The sequence below is a fragment of the Mustela nigripes genome, chromosome 17 (assembly GCF_022355385.1).
Source record: "Mustela nigripes isolate SB6536 chromosome 17, MUSNIG.SB6536, whole genome shotgun sequence".
NCBI lineage: Eukaryota > Metazoa > Chordata > Mammalia > Carnivora > Mustelidae > Mustela > Mustela nigripes.
Window position 1 is genome coordinate 7,939,375 of NC_081573.1, and position 19,179 is coordinate 7,958,553.

Here is a 19,179-nt window from a genome sequence, read left to right on the forward strand (position 1 = left end):
CCCCCCCCCCCCCCCCCCCCCCCCCCCAGGAACCAAGGGCCAGGTCCAGGTCACCAGCCCGTTCCCCCAGTCCAGGCAGCGTTGATCCCCCTCCGGAACTGAGATGGGGTTCAGGGGGATGATTGAGAAAGCACTCTGATCCACTGACCCCTGTTGGTTTTCTACTTTTCAGACCCAGGGCCGCAGACCCTCGAGTAGGGTGTTTTTTTTATCAGCATCTCAGCAACTTCTCCATTCAGCCCCCAACCCTCTCCCTGCCCTCTACATCCCAGGGACCCACCAGCAGGGAGCAGAAGGCAGCTAATTTTGGTACTCTGCAAGGGTTCCCCCATTCTGGCCCCCTTCCGCCCCCTCCTACCCCCCCCCCAAGCTCCCTGCCCACCCCAGTTCTTTGTTTCTGGAGCTGTGTTCTGAGAGGCTGCAGGGTGCAAGGTTGTTATCGCCTCTGACCTGCCACACCAGGACTCATCTCCTCTTTAGGAACTGGGGGCCAGTGAGATCCAGATCCGAGGTGACACTTTTCTTGGCAGCCTGCCATTTCTAGATGTTTTCCCCCACTAAGACAATAAAAATCACTGTTTTCTCCTTAACCTAAAGCTACTGGTTTCTTCACTTCCCCTGAAGGGGAGGAGAACGATGACAACAAAAAGTAGAAGTATAAAGATTCCCCTCCTCCTATCACTGAAACTGTTGCCATCACTTCTCTCCCCCTCCCCCGCTCCAAAAAGCTGTGAAGCCCTTTGCCTCGCTCTTGACAGCGTGGGGGGCCGGTGGGCAGGGACTGTGGCTTTGAATTTCTGGATTGTTTTTCCTTCCACTCTGGGTATTCGTTCAGGCATTGGGGTCTCTGCAGCCCTGGCCATATGTGTTTCTTTAGAATCCTTTGGTCGATGGAGACCTTGGTTTTTCACACAGTTTGGGCTGGGGTATTTTCGTTTGTCCTGTTTGGGTTTTTTTGTTTTTTTCATCCTTGTGGTTCTGGAAGCTTCTGGTGTGTGGCATTTGACCAGTTTTGAATTGGTCCTTTCTATAAAATCAGTATTTATAAGGCTGGGCCCAGACTGGTTTGTGTGTTGTTCAGGGAGGGGGTTGGGGCGAGAAGGGAGCCACAGAGCACTGCATGGTGAGCCAGAAAAGATTGGGAGAAGGATCCTTCGCCAAGTCCCTTAGCTTGAGATTATTTTTGACTCTTCATCTGTGTCATTTTGGATTCAAAAATCTCAAAATAGTAGTAGCTTAAACAAGATAGTTTTCATTTCTTTAGAAATCCCAAGTGGGCAGATAATGGTGGCCTTGAAGTCCTCGGGAATCCAGGCTGCTTCTGGCTCCCCGTCCTTTGGCCGTGGACCTGCTAGAATTTTGACCATCACCAGTTTGCAGGAAGAGAAGGCTCCTGCCTCCCATAAGTATTATACTCTACTTACATGTACATCTCACTGGTCCAAGCTTCAGCCGTATCGAACGGCTGCCAGGGAGCCTGGGACATGTGGTTTTACAGCTGAGTACATTATGCCTAACAAAAAAACTTACTAAAGATCTCTATAATTAAAGCCTCAAAACAGTCAGTTACTAAATAAAAAAGGGGAATTAAGTCATTTTTAAAAATTCTAGTATGAAGGAATAGGGAAGAATGAATGGTGAGAGGTTATTAACAGTTTCTTTGTTTTAAAGACTTATTTATTTGAGAGAGAGGGAGCGCGAGTGTGCACATACTGGGGAGGGGCAGAGGGAGAGAGAATCCCAAGCAGGCGCCACTCTCAGCATGGAGCTGGAGACCGGGCTCAGTCCCATGACCCGAGCCAAAATCAAGAGTGGGACACTTAACCCACCAAGCCACCCAAGTACTCCCAACAGCCTCTGACGTTCTTATCAGGGAATAAAAATGACCAGAGAGACTAAGAACTATCATGGTAGTTACTTAAATACTTGGAATTTAGAATCGGAGAGACCTGGGTTTGGGTCTCATCCTGGCTTTGTGGGATTTCCATTTTCTCTGGAGGGATGGGCCAGATTACTTGGATTCTCCGGCTGAAAAAAGGTAGTAAAAAAAAATAAGAAGAAGAAGAAGAAAAGCATCCAACTAGCCAATATTCTACAGTTAAAGGATGTACCACACCAAAAATTTCAGGGGAAGAGATATGGGACCCTGAAGCCACTTTTGGTCTGGGTATTTGCTTGTGTCAACAAACGTGGGTTTCTGCGCAGCGGTCTTATGGGGATAAGCAGGCGGAAGGCGGGGCCAAGGTGGGGAATTTAATAGGAAATGGGACCCCACCAAGCTACAAGCTCAGGTACAGAGGACAGCCCAGAAGACTGCAGAAAAGGGGGACACAAGACCAAAGGAGATAAGAAAGTGGACCCTGAGACTGTGCAGATACAGGCTGGCCCTTGGCTCGGGTGTGTGGCGTCATCCTTGTGTTCAGGGTACTTCTGAGCCGAACTGTCTGACAGAAACAAACATAAATCCTCCAGTGTAAGGAATGGTCATCTAGAATCCCCACAAATGATTTTTCAGGCCATGAGCAGCCCACAGTCAAGTCACTCAACATGCATGGAAATAAAGCACCACAAGCAAGAACCAGCGGAGACAACAGAGCAAAAGCAGATTCGCAAGGTCTTTGATCAGTGAACCCGCCAGTCACAGATTAGAATATGGGTTTTCCCCTACTTTCCAAAAGCTCAAATTATAGCACTTGGCTTTCATAAAAGACCTACCGTAGTACAGTAATGGCTTTTTTCAGAGAAGTGAAGATCTTTTTTGGATCTCTTTCTGTTAGTGAGAACAGGTACTAAGGTAGGCTGTGTGGGGGCTTTTTTTTTTTTTATTTTAAAGATTTTATTTATTTACTTGACAGAGATCCCAAGTAGGCAGAGAGGCAGGCAGAGGGAAAGAGGAGGAAGCAGGCTCCCTGCTGAGCAGAGAGCCCGATGTGGTCCTCGATCCCAGGACCCCAGGACCATGACCTGAGCCGAAGGCAGAGGTTTTAACCCACTGAGCCACCCAGGTGCCCCTTGTTTTTCTTTTTAGGTTTATTTGTCAGAGCAGAAGCAGAGGGAGAAGCAGGCTCCCCGCTGAGCAAGGAGCATGATGCAGGACTCGATCTCAGGACCCCGGGATCATGACCTGAGCTGAAGGCAGACATTTAACCGACTGAGCCACCCAGGCATCCCCTAAGGTCTTTTGTGGAAGTGCAGCGGCGTGACAAGCTTGGAAAGCGGGGATACTCTGCACTTAACTGCTTACGAAAGTTTCCACAGGATCGCTCTGCTTTCTGCGAGCAGGGCAAACATGTAAAAGAGCTTGGAAATCTCTGCAGGCCACCCAGAACTAAATAATGGCCTAGCAGATGGGAAAGGGGAAAAGCCCCAGACACAAGAACCCAAAGTAAAAACTCAGAGGCTGAGCTCAACAGCAAATCAGACACAAGTGAAAAATACGATTGAACTAAAGCTAGGTCCAAAAAGGAGCACAGAGGCAGAAACAAATAAAAAAGAAAATAGAGAAGAATGTTATGGAAGATAGAGTGAGAATGTCTATAACACACATTCAGTTGGCCTAGAATCGGAAGAGACAGTGATGCGAAGATGATATTTTAAGACAGGATGGTCACGAATTCCAGACTGATGAATGACACTGATAAGACCAGTGCATCGTAAGCGAATGCATTTTGAAGAAAAGTGCCTAGACACATGATCTGCAGCCACTGATTTCTCTGAAGATGTTTCAAGTAAAAATGGGAATCCTGACAGTCCCGCCAAGAACATGGATTTGTGGGATGTTGGTACTCAAGAGTGCTCAGGCATTGTGCTCCTCAGATAAACCTAGGGACCCTGTCAGAGTGCAAAGTCTGGGGGACCGACAGGAACTAGGGAAAACATCATGCCAAACCGCAGCAGCCCCATCTGTGAAATGGGCTACCGATCCCTGCCCCGGATTCCAGGGGAAAGTGCGCATCAGGCCCCCTTGCCCGGTGTGCGGTCCGCAACCGCACATGGAGAGCCCGGGGCGTTAACAGCGTGTGGCTCCCTGTCTCTGATAGAGGTGATGGTCTCCCCTACTTCTGGGGTGGCTGTGAGATGAAGAGACGGGGTACTCTTACATGCCTAGCACTGTGCCTGCCACACGAAGAATGAATAAAGGAGCTGTTCCTGTGGTTGGGGAGCCTTGCCGCCCGCCCTGGCTGTTGATGTCCGTCAATTTCCAGTTCTAAACTCAGGACTCATGTCACCTCCACCTCTTAAGAGATCTCTCCCCCTCCCTCACTCGCCCCCCCCCCCCCCCCCCCCGCCCTGGTCTGGCTTGCAGTGAGTAGAGCCCCAGGGGGAGCTCCTCTTCACCAACCATCTGTGGGCGCGGCACAGGTCATCTCTGGGAGTCTGAGGTTAGGAGTTGCAGTTGTGGGTGAGCAGGTGGGCTCTGTCAACAACCGGGTCATGATCCTGAGCCCTTGCAGCCTCCTTTGCAAAAGGAGAACCAGAAACTGGACCGACCTCAGGACTTGGGCGGAGACCACCTGACCTGATAAGTGCTCACCGCGCCTGGCACACGGGAGGGGCTCGGTACAGGTCAACTACTATGGCAAGCCATGAACAAGGACTGGTCTACAGATCCTCGCTCATTTGAGACCCTCAGCTGTGAGTTTTCTCGAGGCTTCAAGCTGCCTTGGAAGGCCCGTGCTCAACTTAGTGCTAAGTAACCCTCCATCCTGGCCTGGCCTCCCCACTGCCTGCCAGGGCTCCATCTGAGTCACAAAACTGGCAGGCACAGAGCCCCACAGGATGACCCCCTCTCTAGGCACCCTCCGGTTTATGGTTTTCTTTTGAGTAGCTTTGCTAAGCCACTGGGAAGACCCCACACTGTATCCTTAAGGACAGCAGGTCCCCAACTTCTCTGATCGGGAGACTCCCTCAGTGGCTTATTGCAGAGTCCCAGCCCCTCCCTGGAGTTCTGATTCAGGAGGTCTGGGGTGGAACCTGGGAGTCTGGATTTTTTAGTAAGCACCCCCGTTGAGTCTGAACCTTAGCTGGGTTGGGAAGTACTTCCTCAACCCACAAGTGAAAAGGAAAGGATGGTTTGGTAGAACTCATTGGCAGTGAATCCGTCTTACTCATTCCTCCCATGAATACACTCGAACTGTCAAAACCTAGCATTTCCCAAAGTGTCTTCTCAGGTACCCTAGTTCTAGGTGCTTCCCCATAAAGGGCTCCCATGGTGAAATACTTTGGGGAGACAACACTGCACTCCCTCTTAATCTTGAAAATTCACATTGTGCAATGAAGAAACTCATTTAATGTCTCATCCTGTGTCTTCGATCCCCTTTTTCATGCAACACCTTGTAATGCTAATTCTGTAGAATATGTTTCACAGAAACACTGGTCTGTTGCCCTTGGGTCTGGCCGACTCGAGTTCCCAAATATTGGCTTCCACCTCCTCTGTTCCTGCGTCCAAGCACATCCCCTGTGGACCCCCACACGGCAGTCCATGGACATAAAAACACAAGCCGCAGAGAATTCATTTGGCGGGGTGCTGTGACCGGTCCAGATGCCAGCCCAAGGTATGCCGACCATGAAAATGAGAAGAGCCTTTGGCCCCTGCTAACCTTCTGACCGACTGCTTCTTCCAGGATGGGGTCTAAGCCCTTATTCCTTTGGCTGCCACCCCCACAGTGGTCTTGACTCCTCCATGTCTTTAAAGAATGGTGGCTTGAGACAGAGGAAAGAGGGTCTTCAAATCATAGCACAAGTAGAACCCATGCCAAAGAAAAGGATAAGCCAGCATACTGCGGGGCAGCCTGGCCTGAGGTCCATTGGTTCCACGTGTCCTTGGCACGTCCTGGCCGGGCTCCTCTCCTCCAGCGTCAGCCGCGGAGGCTAGAGCCCCAGATACTCAGCCAGGAACACGGCGAGGATGCGGCTGAGGTTGTGCACTGTGGGGGGGTGCAGGTTGGCCTCAGAGTCATGGGGTGTGTGCCACACGTCGGGGAAGGGCATGGAGATGAGGTGGAGCACTGGGACCCCTGGCAGGAGAGAGGGGAGGCTTGGTCAGGCCAACCCAGGAGCCTAGCCCCAGGCCCAGGGAAACTTGCCTCACCGCACCCCCCCAGAAGATAGCCTGTCCTGGCACTTGAAGAACCCTGAAGGATGATTTTAAGCATGTGAGGGCAACATGTTCATTTAAAAATATATACATATCCAGTACATGTATTGTTCTTACACGCCAACTAGAGAACTCAAAACATACGGGGTTATGCAAAGACCAGAAGAAGGGAAAGATGTTTTTGACCTCAGATTGCCAGGTATTTTATTAGGCTCCTTTTCTCTTTATGAATAGCTCCCCTCCCCTTTTTTTTAAGACTTTATTTGACAGAGAGAGTGAGAGCATAAGCAGGAGGGGCAGCAGGCAGAGGGAGCAGCAGAATCCCCACTGAACAGGGAGCCTGAGGCGGGGCTCGATCCCAGGACCCCGGGATCATGACCTGAGCCAAAGGCAGATGCTTAACCCACTGAGCCACCCAGGTGCCCCAGTCTGTCCTATTCTAAAACCCATGTTCTGAACCCCTCTACCAGATGTCTTCCACCCTGGCTGTGCGGCAGAATCATCTGGGAGTTTTGTAAAACTAACGCAGAGACCCTAGATTGTGGGTCAGTGAAATGAAAAACACCTAAAACGCAACTGGACATTTTTGGAAGCTCCTCCGTGATTCTGCGGGGCTCCCGCAGGGCCTTGAAAGACAAGTACTGGAATCTGTGCTCACTGAGGCACCGCCAGCAGTAGCTAACATTCTCTGAATGCTTACTGTGGGCCAGGCACTGTGCAAGTAATGTCTGTACATGTATGATGAGCTCATTCGGTGCCCTCAACAAGTCTGAGATAGGGTCTCTTAGTGCCCCATTCTACAGATGAGAAAGTCAAGGCACAAATATGTTCAGCAACTTGCCACCGGTCCCCGATCCTGGGATGGGGCCAAATCCAGGTCCCACCTGTCCCTCCCTTAGACACTGCCCCCCTACCCCCACCCCCACATCAAGTACCTCGACGGAGGAAGGGGATGTGGTCATCTTCTACGGAGCCAGGGGGCTCCCCCGGCTGGAAATACATCACTTCCTGGGGATGAGACTGTAGCAGGTTTAGGCGGTGCAGTCGCTTCTCTGGTAGCGGTGGGGGTTAGAAAGCAAGGGTCAGCCCCTCAGGGTCAAAGGGTCCCCTGTTCACAGATCAGGGCAGTGCAGGGCACTGATCACGCCCACAGGGATACAGTTCACTAACCCTTACCATGGGCTCACTGTGTTCCCGGTCTCCTCTATTCCCTCTGAGCCTAGAAGGTAGATCTCCCTACTTTCGCTATCATCATGCCCATTTTATAGATAGGAAATGGAGGCTCAAAGAGATGAAGCCACTGGCCTAGGTTCACACAACTGGGAAGAGGCACAGCCAGAATTCAAAGCCAAGGCTACTGGACCCCAAGGCCTGTGTGGAATCACCACACTTGATTGCCACGGGATCTTTGTGTGTTTCTGCCCTAGTGCCTTAGAGAGACAGCAGGGAGGTAGAGGGCGGCTGGATGACCCCTCAGAGAACAGGTACCCGCCCCACCCAGGCTGTTCCTCCAGCATCCCAGGCCGGTGCCCGCCCCCTACCTTCATGCTTACCAATGCTCCGCAGGCGATGGAACCAGCGAGCTGTGTGAGGGAAATGACTGTAGAAGTTCGGATTAGGGGCGCCCAGGAGATCGAGAAGCATGAAGAGCTCCTAGGAAGAGAGAGGCCGGGTGGGATATCACCAACCTTGTGTCGCCCTCTCCCGCCCTCACCGGAACCCAGTGGGGGCCCTGGTCTTACGATAGCCTGGATCCTGGTGGGGCCTGGGCTGTGGGGGGCAGACTCCATGAGCTGGGCCAGGTGCCGGGAGCCATAGAGGGAGTCCTGGGGCCCCCACTCCTTCAGGGCCTCTTCACCGTCCAAGAAGAGCAGCTGCAGAGTCACCGGGGCCTCCTGTGGGAGCCGGGGGTCAGGGCCAGCTGGGCTCCAGCCCTCAGGCTCGACCTGTCCATGTTTCCTGCCTGCCTGCATCACTGAATAGGGCAAACTAGGTCTCCTCACTTGTAGAGCGTGGGGGCCAGAAGTGCAGAACCTGAGCCAGACCACCTGGGTTCAAATCCTGGCTCCACCCCTTCGTAGCCGAGCAGTAACTTAGAGGTAAGTTACTAACTTCTCAAGGCATCAGATGACAAAATGGGATTAATAACAATTCTAATCATACAGTAGGGTGCAAATCCAGGTCCTGGAACAGCGCCTGGCATATAGTAACTAAGAAGGGGCGGCTCTGATTATTATTCTCTAGGCTCCTTTAACAGAAGAGACAGACCCACAGACGAATCATTATGCAGTGAAATGCACTTGGGTCGAATGCTTCCAAGCACTCTGGGGTTCCAAAAGAGCACGGGAAGGGAGTGGGGGATAACCTGGCCCGGGGAGCACTTTGGGTCTGCTGGGAAGGGAAGTTTGCACGGAGGTGAGTGGGAGCTGGCCTGGCAAAACGGGGCAGAGGGGAGAGTGTTTCCAGGCAAGAAGCAATAAGGCCAAGGGTTGGCACCAGAGCCAGGGAGCTTTGTGAAGAGGCCTGAGGGAGTCTAAACCACGGAAGGGGTCTGAGCAGGGGAGAAGCAGGAAGACATTTGTGCTTTTTTTTTTTTTTTAATTTCATTTCATTTTTTAAATTTCTTTTTTTTTCTTTCTTTCTTTCTTTCTTTCATTTGCAAATCCTACACATTTCTCTTGACATAATTTACTGCCAGGGAATCTTCTGGACTCAGAGAATACAGCAGAAGACAAGAGCTGCCAAATCCTGGCCTATAGGGATTTTGAACTAGCTGGGCAGACGGAAAAACACATCCATATTAAACACCATAAAGACTTGGGATAGTGATGGGGGCTCTCTTGGGGTGGCTGGGAAACCATCTTGGAGGTGGTGACATAGGAGTGGACACTTGAATGGAAGGTGGGAGCCAACCAGGAAGATGTCTGTAAAAAGCACATTCTAGCCAGGCCAAACAGTAGGTACAAAAGCTCTCAGATGGGAGTGAGCCCTATAAGTCCGAGGAATGGGGAGGAAGTGAGTGGGTAGCTAGAGTGGGGTTAGGAGGGACACGGGAGGGAGAGGAGACTCCTGGGCCCCTCTAAGAACTCTGGCTTATGTCTGCAATAGGGTGGGATCCATGGGAGGGTTCTGGGGAGAGAAGAAACGGGATCTGACACTCAGGGGAAGGAAAGATCCCTGTGACTGCGAGTATGGAACGGAGATAGAAAGACAAGTCCAGGCAGGGAGGGTTGGAGGCTTGGACTGGGGTCGAGGCAACCCCAGTCTCCCACCCTTCTCCCCACTCCTCACCTGCTCCTTGGCTCTACTCAGCTCCCTGTCGAGGGCCTGGGCCAGCTCCAGCAGCAGGGCGCAAGGCACAGCCGAATCCGTGGCCCCCACAAAGGGAGTTGACCCAGATGGGAAGAGCTTGGAGTCGTAATGGCAGGCAAGGGTGAGGTGACGGGCAGCCCCCGGGTCCAGTGTGGCCACCACGTTGCCAAAGTCCAGCGGCCCCAGGGGTGTCGAGGCCGTGAAGGGGTCCAGTTCCACATGCCAGCCTGCGGTCAGGGTCCGCAGAGTAGCCTCCAGGAACTAGCGGCAGGAGAGAGGTGGGAGGGTGGGTAGGGACTGGGGAGGAGGTTGGAAGAAGGGCCATGTGACCTGAGCCATGCAGAGCACTTGGGCTGACTCCTAATCCCCACTTTGGGTTAAGTCATTCCCTTTACACGCTTTTGCTGAGGGCCTACGGAGTGCCAGGTGTGTCATGACCTTGCCTCTCCACGCCAAAGCTAATCCCAGCTCACTCGTCCATAGCACTCACTGTGTGCCAAGCCCTGTTCTAGAAACCCTGTAGGAATAGGGACTGTTGATGGCTCCATTTCATAGCTGAGGAAACTGAGGCACAGAGAGGTTAAGAAACTAGTCCAACGTCACACTCCAAGTGGTTGAGGTGGGATCTGAACTCTAGGGATAAGTCTTCAAATGACTAGATGCTTTCTGGGAGTGTGCCAGCCCCAGAGTCAATCTGAAATTTGGGTTGAAACCCTCGGTATAACATTTACTAGCTCTTGATTTGGCCAAAATGCCTAACTGCTCCGGTCCTCAGTTTCCATCTTCGTAGTGAGGATTACATGGGTGATCACTTCATAGAGCTGTTGCCTGGCACGCAGTAAGCTTCTGCAGGGAGTACAGAGGGCAATACTGCCTAGTGGTTACCAACGTGGGACTCTAGATTCAGGTTCGCTCCAGTCAGAGTCCCAACTCTGCGTCTTAGCTGCTTGGAGGATCTTGGGAAGAATGCCTGTTTCCTATTCCCTGGCAGGCTGCAGGGCCAGGGGTTGGAGGTGGGGGCCCTTACCTTTCTGACTTGGAGATTGCCTGGGCTGCCCGGGGTCCGCACAACCAGCAGGGGGCGCAGATAAGTGTTCCAGAGACGGTCTGGGTCCAGTTGCCCCACTACCCTCCGCAGCCGAGCTTCGGGGAGGCTTCCGATCAGCCGGCCCTTAGGAGTGGATGGGAGAGGGAAGAGCCGAGCGTGAGAGCAACCTCCCTTCCGACCCCAACCCGGACGCCATCGCCCCTAAGAAACCCCGGTTCTTCCTCCGAATTCGAGACTCCAGCATCGGATATTTCCAGGATAAATGCTAGACTCCGGAAAAGTCCCTGTGAGCCTCTGAGGTCCAGCCCACCCCAATCCTGACGCAGAAATCAAGGCCGAGTGAGAGGAAGGACTCTTCCAAATAGCTGACTTTCAGATTAGAACCCAGAACTCCCAAGTCTTACTACTCCAGACCCTTCCTCTTCGGGAGAACCACCTATTGCAGAATAAGCCCTAAGCCTCAGTTCTTTCGCAGCGGGCATGCGCTCTAACGATGGAGACCACAGCACCTGCGGCTGGAGCCATCCGATACGGCCACGTCAACCTGAGACCGCAGGGAAGGGGAGGCGGGGAACGAGTGCTCCCGCGGTGCCCCTGTCCCTGCCCAGCCTCACCCGCAGCTCCCGGCCCCGCGGCAGCTCCTCAGTCTGGCGGAGCCAGCCGCTCCAGATGGTGTAGAACGCCGAGGCCACGGCCAGGGACAGCAGAAGCAGGGGCAAGAAATGCGCCCGAGGGAGCAGGCGGCGCTTGGGCGGTGAGGGTGGCTCCAAGAGGCCACGTTCCCCGAGCCGCAGCCGGGACCGCCCGCGGCCCCCGGAAGGCATGGCAGCTTCGCCCAGAAACCGGTCCCTGACGGCGGAGAGTTTAGGCCCAGCCAAATCCCACCCCATGGAATCACCGGGCCAATGAACAAGAAGAGCGGCTACACCAGCCCACCCTCCCTCGGTCAGTGAAGCCAATGGGGACTGTTGTTCGGAGAACACGCCTCCTTGTCTCCCTGGGGCTTTGGGGGTTGGTTCCCCTGAGAGTTGCACAACCCCAAAAGGGAGCGCGAAAGGGGTAGGCTCCGCCTCAGCGGAGGAAAGGAAGCCAATGAGAAATGTTTGATCGTGGAAAACATTGGACCCAGGCGCAGGTCCACGCCCCTCCCGTACGAAGGCAAAGGATTGGTTACTCGGAGTCGGGAAGATCAATAGACACGTAATAGAACGGACCCTGAAGGAAAAGGGGCGGTGTCTGTCCCTGAAGCGAGGAGCCGATTGGCTTCGCGGAGGCCGCGCCCCCAAAGGCAGGGCCGGCGGGCATTTGGAAAGAGGTGTCCTTTCCCTCCGTCAACCTGTGCCGTTCTACAACAAAATGATTTGAGTCGAATCCGTTTTTTCCTTCTCTCCATTGTCGTGAATATCTGCCCCGTAGTGTCCCGCAACACCTTGAACTACTAGGCAATGTTTCCACCCCACCTCTGCGCGGCGCTGGCGCGGGTCGCTATGGCAACAGGCCACGCCCCCGCAGGTTGGGATCGCGCAGGCGCCGGCGGAAGTGAGCTGCCGGAAACGGAAGTCCCGCCTGCGGCTCTCCCTTCAGAGGCAGCCGCAACGCGGAGACGGTGCTGACCTGGGACCGCGGCAGCTACTACCATGTGAGGCCGGGCTAGGCTTTGGTGGTGGGGGTGGGGTTGAGGACGTAAATGTGGCCCCTTACCGGTGGCCCCTTACCGGCGGGACGAGGGCAGAGATTTTAGGGGTAAAGTACGCGCCTTTCTCCTGACGGGTTTGAGGACGGGCTTAGGGCCTTTGATGGGTCCTGAGTTCGAGACAGAAGGCATCTTTATCCGTTAACGGGCTGGGATTTCCCAGATAATTGGTCTTACTGAAAGGGATTTTAAGGGGAAGCAAAGAGCCTGGGAAACGGGAGTGTGGAGTTTTAGAAATAACGGCTTTGGGTGCGGGACTTTTCTGGACAGTTTGAGCTGGAGGCGGTGGCTTTTCACCTCATTCGAGAGTTTTTCAGCTCACGAGTCGCCGAAATGATTTTCCTGATTTATATACTCAGCAGTTATTTATTGAGCAGCCCCTTATCGGGCATTGCTTAGGCTCATGGGCTACATCAGTGAATACCACCCCTGCCCCATAAAAAAAAAAATCTCCCCAGCCGCAGCTTCGGGGTGGGAAAAGACCGGCAATGAATACACTGATAATAAAACATGTAAAGCATTAGGGCGTGTTAGGTGACCAGAGCTGTGAGTAAAGAACCAATAGAGCAGGGTAAAAGCAATGGGGTGTGCCAGTTTTGAGAGAGAGTAACTTAATAACCAGTGTAGGACACATTGAGAAGGCTACAGGTGAACAAAGACCTGAAGACCCTGAGATCCATGGAGATATCTGGGGAGGGTAAAGAAGGAGGGAAAGCAAATGCAAAGGCCCAAGGTGAAAGTTTGCCTGATACCTTAAAGGACCACCTAGGAGGCCACTGGTGGACCCGAGGGATGGGCAGATGCAGGGCATTGTAAAAACTTCGGATTTTATCTTTTACAAAGAGATGGAAGGCATAGGAGGGTTTCGAAGCATGAGAAGATACGACTTACTTTTTGATACAACCTCTGGGACTCCTCCGGGAAACAGATGGTTGGGGAGCATGAGTGGAGGCAGGGAGGCAAGTAAGGCTGTTAGAAGAGAGAGGTGATGGAGGTTAGGCCATGATAAGAAAGGTGAGCTTTTGAGTCTATTTTAGAGACAGATGTCAGGATTTGCTGGCACATTGAATGTATGATGTGAGAAGAGTCAAACTGATAGCAGAGGTTTTTGCTCAGGGAACTAGAAGGATGGAGACGAGGAAGGCTGTGGATGGAGGAGGTTGGGGGTGGTTGGGAGATCTGGAGCTCAGCGGAGGCTGTGTGAGACTGGCAGTGTCTGTTATGCATCCAAGAGGTGACGGCAAGCGAGAGGGACTGAGCAGGAGGGTGGGAGTGTCGGGGAAAGGTTGGGGAGACACCCAAGTGCAAGGCCATGTGACCACACAAGCTGCAGCACTGGGCGCCCTCACCTGTGGGTCCCATGCTTGCCCACTCAGGAGCCTCCTCAACAAGCCCAAGAGTGAGATGACCCCAGAGGAGCTGCAGAAGCGGGAGGAGGAAGAGTTCAACACGGGTCCGCTCTCTGTGCTCACGCAGTCAGTCAAGAACAACACCCAGGTGCTCATCAACTGTCGCAACAACAAGAAGCTCCTGGGCCGCGTGAAGGCCTTCGACAGGTGAGCTCCGAGGTCCTGGAACGTGTTCAGTCCAAGCCCAGAGATGTGGTCCCAGCTCCTCAGGATTTTCAGAGTCCTGGGACATAAGTACCTGCAGACCACAAGGTGCGACGGTGTCTTGCCGTATCTTGTGGTCCATCCAGCTGGGTGGTGCAGTAGTGCTGGGCACGAACATGGGAGCCAGGCTTCCTGGATTCGTGTCCCAGCTCTGCCTCTTAGCAGCCAGGCGACCTTCAGCAAGTAACTTTATCTCTTCCATACGATGACGCTAATTCTGGTGGTTGCAGAGATTCAGTGACTTAACACATGCGACATGTAGTGAAGTCATCAGCAGTACAGCCTCGGGCACGCAGGAACCTCTTCATCGCTTTTTGCTGTTATAATGTAGAGTACCCGTGCCCAGTACTTTTTTTAGGGTCCAGAGATAGCAGTGACTAAAACAAAGATGGGTCCTATACTCAGAGAACTCACGCCATAGGTCGGGAAGCCGACAGTGGGCACGTAAATAATTTGTCAAGAAAAGTAAAGCTAGGGGCGCCTGGGTGACTCTGTTGGTGGGCATCTGCTCCCATGTACGTGTCATGATTCTTGGGTCAGGGGATTGAGCCCTGCGTCAGGGCTCTGCTCAGTGGGGAGTCTACTCCGTCTCCCTCTGCCCCGACCCAGTTCGTGCTTGCTCTTGCTCACTCCCTATCGTGAATGAATAAAATCTTAAAAAAAAAAAAAAGAAAAGCCAAGTGAGAGTTTGGAGTGCTGGGAAGGAGGTGCTGTAACACGAGAGGCCCCACAGGAAGAGGCCATGACGATCAGATCTAGATACAGTGAAGGAGCAAGCTTCACTTGCGGTCCGAGTGTTCCAGCCAGACAGAACAGCGAGTGGTTTTTTTCCCTTTCTGGGCCTCAGTGTCCTTGTCTGCAAAAAGGGTGTCATAAAAATACCTCTCGCAGGATGGTGGTGAGGATTAAGGATTTCTGTAGGAAGAGTCCTTGGCTCAGTAGCTCATGTGGTAAATGCTCAGTAAACATATATCCTGCAGGCTTCAGTTAGCATGTGGGAAGTAGTGTGGCAAAGTGTAAGTCTAGAATGTTTTCGCCACATGCTGTTACGTGACCATGAATGGGTCTTTTCACTCTGAACTTCAGTTTCTTCTCGAGGACAATGAGAATGAGAATAGGAAGTGCCGAGCCCATGGAGGCAGGTAGACCTGGATTTGAACACAGGCCCTGCCACTACCAGAATGTCATCCCTCTGTGCCCGGTATCCTGCACTGGAAGCTGGAGGTGACCCTAGTGTTTGCCTCCTGGGGGTAAGATGCAGTGAGGACTGTGGACTTCGTGCTTAGAAGAGGGACCTGGCACTTAGCGACAGCACAGTTGGTGGTGGTTTATTTATATACGTGTGTGTGTGCGCGCACGCACATTTATTTTAGGATCTATCCCAGGGTTCTGGGATCGAGCCCCGCATCGGGTTCTCTGCTCAGTGGGGAGCCTGCTTCCTCCTCTCTCTCTGCCTACTTGTGATCTCTGTCAAATAGATAAAATTTGGGGCGCCTGGGTGGCTCAGTGGGTTAAGCCGCTGCCTTCAGCTCAGGTCATGATCTCAGGGTCCTGGGATCGAGTCCCGCATCGGGCTCTCTGCTCGGCAGGGAGCCTGCTTCCCTCTCTCTCTCTCTGCCTGCCTCTCCATCTACTTGTGATTTCTCTCTGTCAGATAAATAAATTAAAAATCTTAAAAAAAAAAAAAAATAGATAAAATTTAAGGGGCGCCTGGGTGGCTCAGTGGGTTAAGCCTCTGCCTTTGGCTCAGGTCAGGATCTCAGAGTCCTGGGATCAAGCCCCGCATTGGGCTCTCTGCTCTGGCAGGGAGCCTGCTTCCCCCTCTTTCTCTGCCTGCCTCTTTGCCTACTTGTGATTTCTGCCTGTCAAATAAATAAATAAAATGTTTAAAAAAAATAGATAAAATTAAAAAAAAAAAAAAGATTTATTTAATTTAGGGTGGAGGGGCAGAGGGAGAGAGAGTTCCAAGCAAGACTCTGCACTGAGTTCAGATCCCAAGGCAGGATTCAATCTCACAATGTGAGATCATGACCCAGGCTGAGACCAAAAGTCGCCATTCAACTGACTGCACCACCCAGCACCCCACATGTATACTTATTTCCCCCCTTTTTTAAAATATTCTCTTTATTTATTTGAGAGAGAGACAGAGAAAGTGACAGAGATGTGAGCTGGGAGGAGACAGGGAGAAGCAGGTTCTCCACTGAGCAGGGAGCCTGATGGGAGCTCGATCCCAGGACCCTGGGATCATGACCCGAGGCCCAGAGAGGGTGAGTGACTTGCTCAGGGTTACTCAGGAAATGATGGTGCCACCCAGGCGCCCCTGTGTTTTGTTTTGTTTTGTTTTTTAAGGTGATTCTCTCTTCTTCCCCTCGCTACTGCTGCTTGTCCCCACATCAGCTTCCCACCTCTCCACCCTGCCCAGCCTCTCACCCTAGAACGTATCCTGCCACAGCACACTGGACTCTCACACACATGCAGGGACCTCTCTGTGGTGTTAGCGAGCAGCTTTCTTGAGGTTTAATTGACATGCCGTCCTGTCATAAACTTAATTGTTTTTAAGACTGAATCTCCCATGTGCTTTTCTGCATCTTGTTTTCACACTGTGCCAGTGGTCTGAGAACGTCCCTGCAGGGCACTAAGGCGTTCCTAACCCCGGTACTTACTTTATTAATTACGTTACTTTCTTGGGAGAGCAGTGCATTCAGTTGAGGCAAAATTGAAAAGAAACAAAAGCGCCCAATGAAGAGAGAGTCTTTGCTCCTTGCCCACCAGTTTCCCTCCCCACGAAGCCCTCCATGGCGAATTCCTCAGGTCTGTCTCCTCACATGACATCAGACCAACGGACAGAGGAAGGTGCTTTCCTTTACTTTTAATTCACTGCTAATGGCACATCACACAGTTTTTATTTTATTTTTTTAATTTGACAGACAGAGATCACAAGCAGGCAGAGAGGAGGGGGGGAGAAGCACGCTCCATGCTGAGCAGAGAGCCCGATGCGGGGCTCTATCCCAGGACTCTGAGATCATGACCTGAGCTGAAGGCAGAGGCTTAACCCACTGAGCCACCCAGGGGCCCCACATCACACAGTTTTAGACCTCAGCTTTTTCGCTTAACAGTATACCTTGGAAATGTTTCCATATTGGTATGCTGCTACTACTTTTCTTTTTTTTTTAAGATTTTTTATTTATTTATTTGACAGACAGAGACCGCAAGTAGGCAGAGAGGCAGGCAGAGAGAGAGGGCGAATCAGGCTCCCTGCTGAGCAGAGAGCCCGATGCGGGGCTTGATCCCAGGACTCTGAGATCATGACCTGAGCTGAAGGCAGAGGCTTTAACCCACTGAGCTACCCAGGTGTCCCCCACTTTTTTTTATTTTTCTCTAAATTGCGTAGGTGTTCACAGGATTCCAAAAACAGTAGTAGCAGTCTAATGAAGACTTTCCATCCAGCCTGTCCCCAATCTTCCCAGGTCACCCCACTGCCCCCACCCCCGTCTCCGAATGTTTTCTAGGATTCTGTGTTGTACAAGCAAGTGGGCAACATTGATGCTTCTCCTGCCCCCTTTCTTCCCCTCAAAAGAATCACTTTGCTCGCGTACTTGGCATTTGTTCCTCAGCAGTCCCTCCTGGCTATCATCCATAGCAAGGTGCAGAGCTTCTCCGCTCTTCTTAACTGTTTCTCTTGCCACTTGGTAACATTTCCTTCTATTCCCTTCGCCTGGCTTTAATTGTTCTTCCTAGCAGGTAACATAATCTGACAGTGTATCAGGTCCGTCTGTTGACTTCTGTAGCCTTCTTCTCTCCTCCCTGGAATGCAGACCCGGTCAGGGCAGGGATATCCTCTGTTGCTTCAGGGCTGTATTCATTTTAAGTGCCTGCGGAGTGAGCCAATCCATCTTGTCCTCACATGCGTCCCTCTGGCACCATGAGGAGACAGGGACCACGCGGGCTGGCAGTGGAGGCGCCATGTACCCTCAGAGCCCCAGGGGCCTCTGGTTCCGCAGAGAAGCGGCTCCTGTGCTGCTGCCTTTGGAAGTCCTTGGAGTTCGGAAACTCAAGCAGACCATTTTGCTTACCTTTACCTTGGGCTGGGGTCCTGTTCTGAGTCTTTTCAAGAATGCCGTATTGACTTATCCTCATGGCAGCCCTATGAGGGGGGCTCTGGGAATGGCTCCGTTTTAGAGAGCGGGACGTTGGGGCCTAGAATGGTGAATTGCTTTGCCCAGGCCTCAACCTGAGGACTGGCAGAGGTGGCGTGGGAGCCCCAGCTGCCCTGGTCCCAGGCCTGCACGTTCTGTGGGTGCTGCTGGAAGAGGGGGGGATGGAAGGCTCCCCGCTCAATCCCGGTGCCTCCCCCCACCCCAGGCACTGCAACATGGTGTTGGAGAATGTGAAGGAGATGTGGACCGAGGTCCCCAAGAGTGGCAAGGGCAAGAAGAAGTCCAAGCCAGTCAACAAGGACCGCTACATCTCCAAGATGTTCCTGCGCGGGGACTCGGTCATCGTGGTCCTGCGGAACCCACTCATCGCTGGCAAGTAGGGGCCTCCTCCCCGCCGTCAGAATTCCTGCTCTCATCCTGCGAAGACCTGCCCTTTGTAATAGGAAAAATAAAGTCCTGTGCTTTTTCTAGTGCATCTGTCTGTTCCCAGAGTCTACAAGCAGGTCAGACTTGGGGAAGGGAGGCAGCCAGGCGTGGGGCCAGGTGCTTGGGCTTAGGACATCTCTGCGTCTCTCGGTCTCACTTTCCCCGACTGTGAAGCAAGTGGGCTGGATACAGAGAGCTCCCTTTCCTTTCCTAATCTTTTCTAGCTTCTCCTCATCACTGCATCTCTCTCTTCCCTCCCTCTGCCCCTCTCTCAGTAAGCTGAGGTCTAGCTCAGAACTTCTTGCAGCCTTTTCCATTTGTTCAATCAGAAAACAGCCCCCCTAGTGCTGCCTCTGCCAGGTCTGTGTTGCAGTGCTGGGGACCCAGCAGCACCCAGAAGAGCCTCGACCAGCCCTCACTGACAGGAGGAGGAGGACCTAGTTAGAGTAGCCAGTACCCAAATACTGGTAGCGATCGTGGCTAACACCTGCCGAGCTGTTAGGGTGCCAGGCCCTAGCCTCTGTGCTGATCCGACCTCTTCTCAGCCACCGTGAGCAGACCTGCTGTTGACCTGTTAATGAAGACCTCCATTTTCCACAGGAGGAAACTGAGATACAGAGAGGGGCGAGCACTCCCCAGGAGTACCCAGTCAGGAAGTGGTGATGGTGTAATTCAACCCCACCCTGCACCAGAGCCTGGAGCTTTACCCTGAACTCCACTGGCCTCAAATTACAACTTCATTACTCCTGGAGAAATTCTCTGACCAATGTGGGGAGATAGAGGTGGGAAGGGTGGTTCTCACTTATTGTGGGGGGATAAAGAAGATCCTGGTC

General features: G+C 52.6%; 2 protein-coding genes across 3 annotated transcripts; one reads left to right on the forward strand and one right to left on the reverse strand.

The window, feature by feature from the left end:
• Positions 1-5,248: 5,248 nt before the first annotated feature.
• On the reverse strand, positions 5,249-11,345 carry QPCTL (glutaminyl-peptide cyclotransferase like). Of its 2 annotated transcripts, XM_059381560.1 has the most exons (7): positions 11,072-11,341; positions 10,437-10,580; positions 9,389-9,670; positions 7,840-7,992; positions 7,651-7,750; positions 7,033-7,149; positions 5,249-6,017 (listed from the first exon to the last, which is right to left on the reverse strand). In XM_059381560.1, the coding sequence occupies exons 1-7, from the start codon at positions 11,279-11,281 to the stop codon at positions 5,872-5,874; spliced, it is 1,152 nt and encodes a 383-aa protein (XP_059237543.1). In that variant the 5' UTR covers positions 11,282-11,341; the 3' UTR covers positions 5,249-5,871. The 2 variants fall into 2 exon arrangements, with proteins under 2 accessions (XP_059237543.1, XP_059237545.1); XM_059381562.1 differs by lacking the exon at positions 7,840-7,992 and having other exon boundaries at positions 11,072-11,345.
• Positions 11,346-11,987: 642 nt separating this feature from the next.
• SNRPD2 (small nuclear ribonucleoprotein D2 polypeptide) lies at positions 11,988-18,395 on the forward strand. The gene is made up of 3 exons (XM_059381770.1): positions 11,988-12,096; positions 13,527-13,706; positions 18,126-18,395. Coding segments are annotated over exons 1-3 (357 nt in total). The 5' UTR covers positions 11,988-12,094; the 3' UTR covers positions 18,301-18,395.
• Positions 18,396-19,179: the final 784 nt, after the last annotated feature.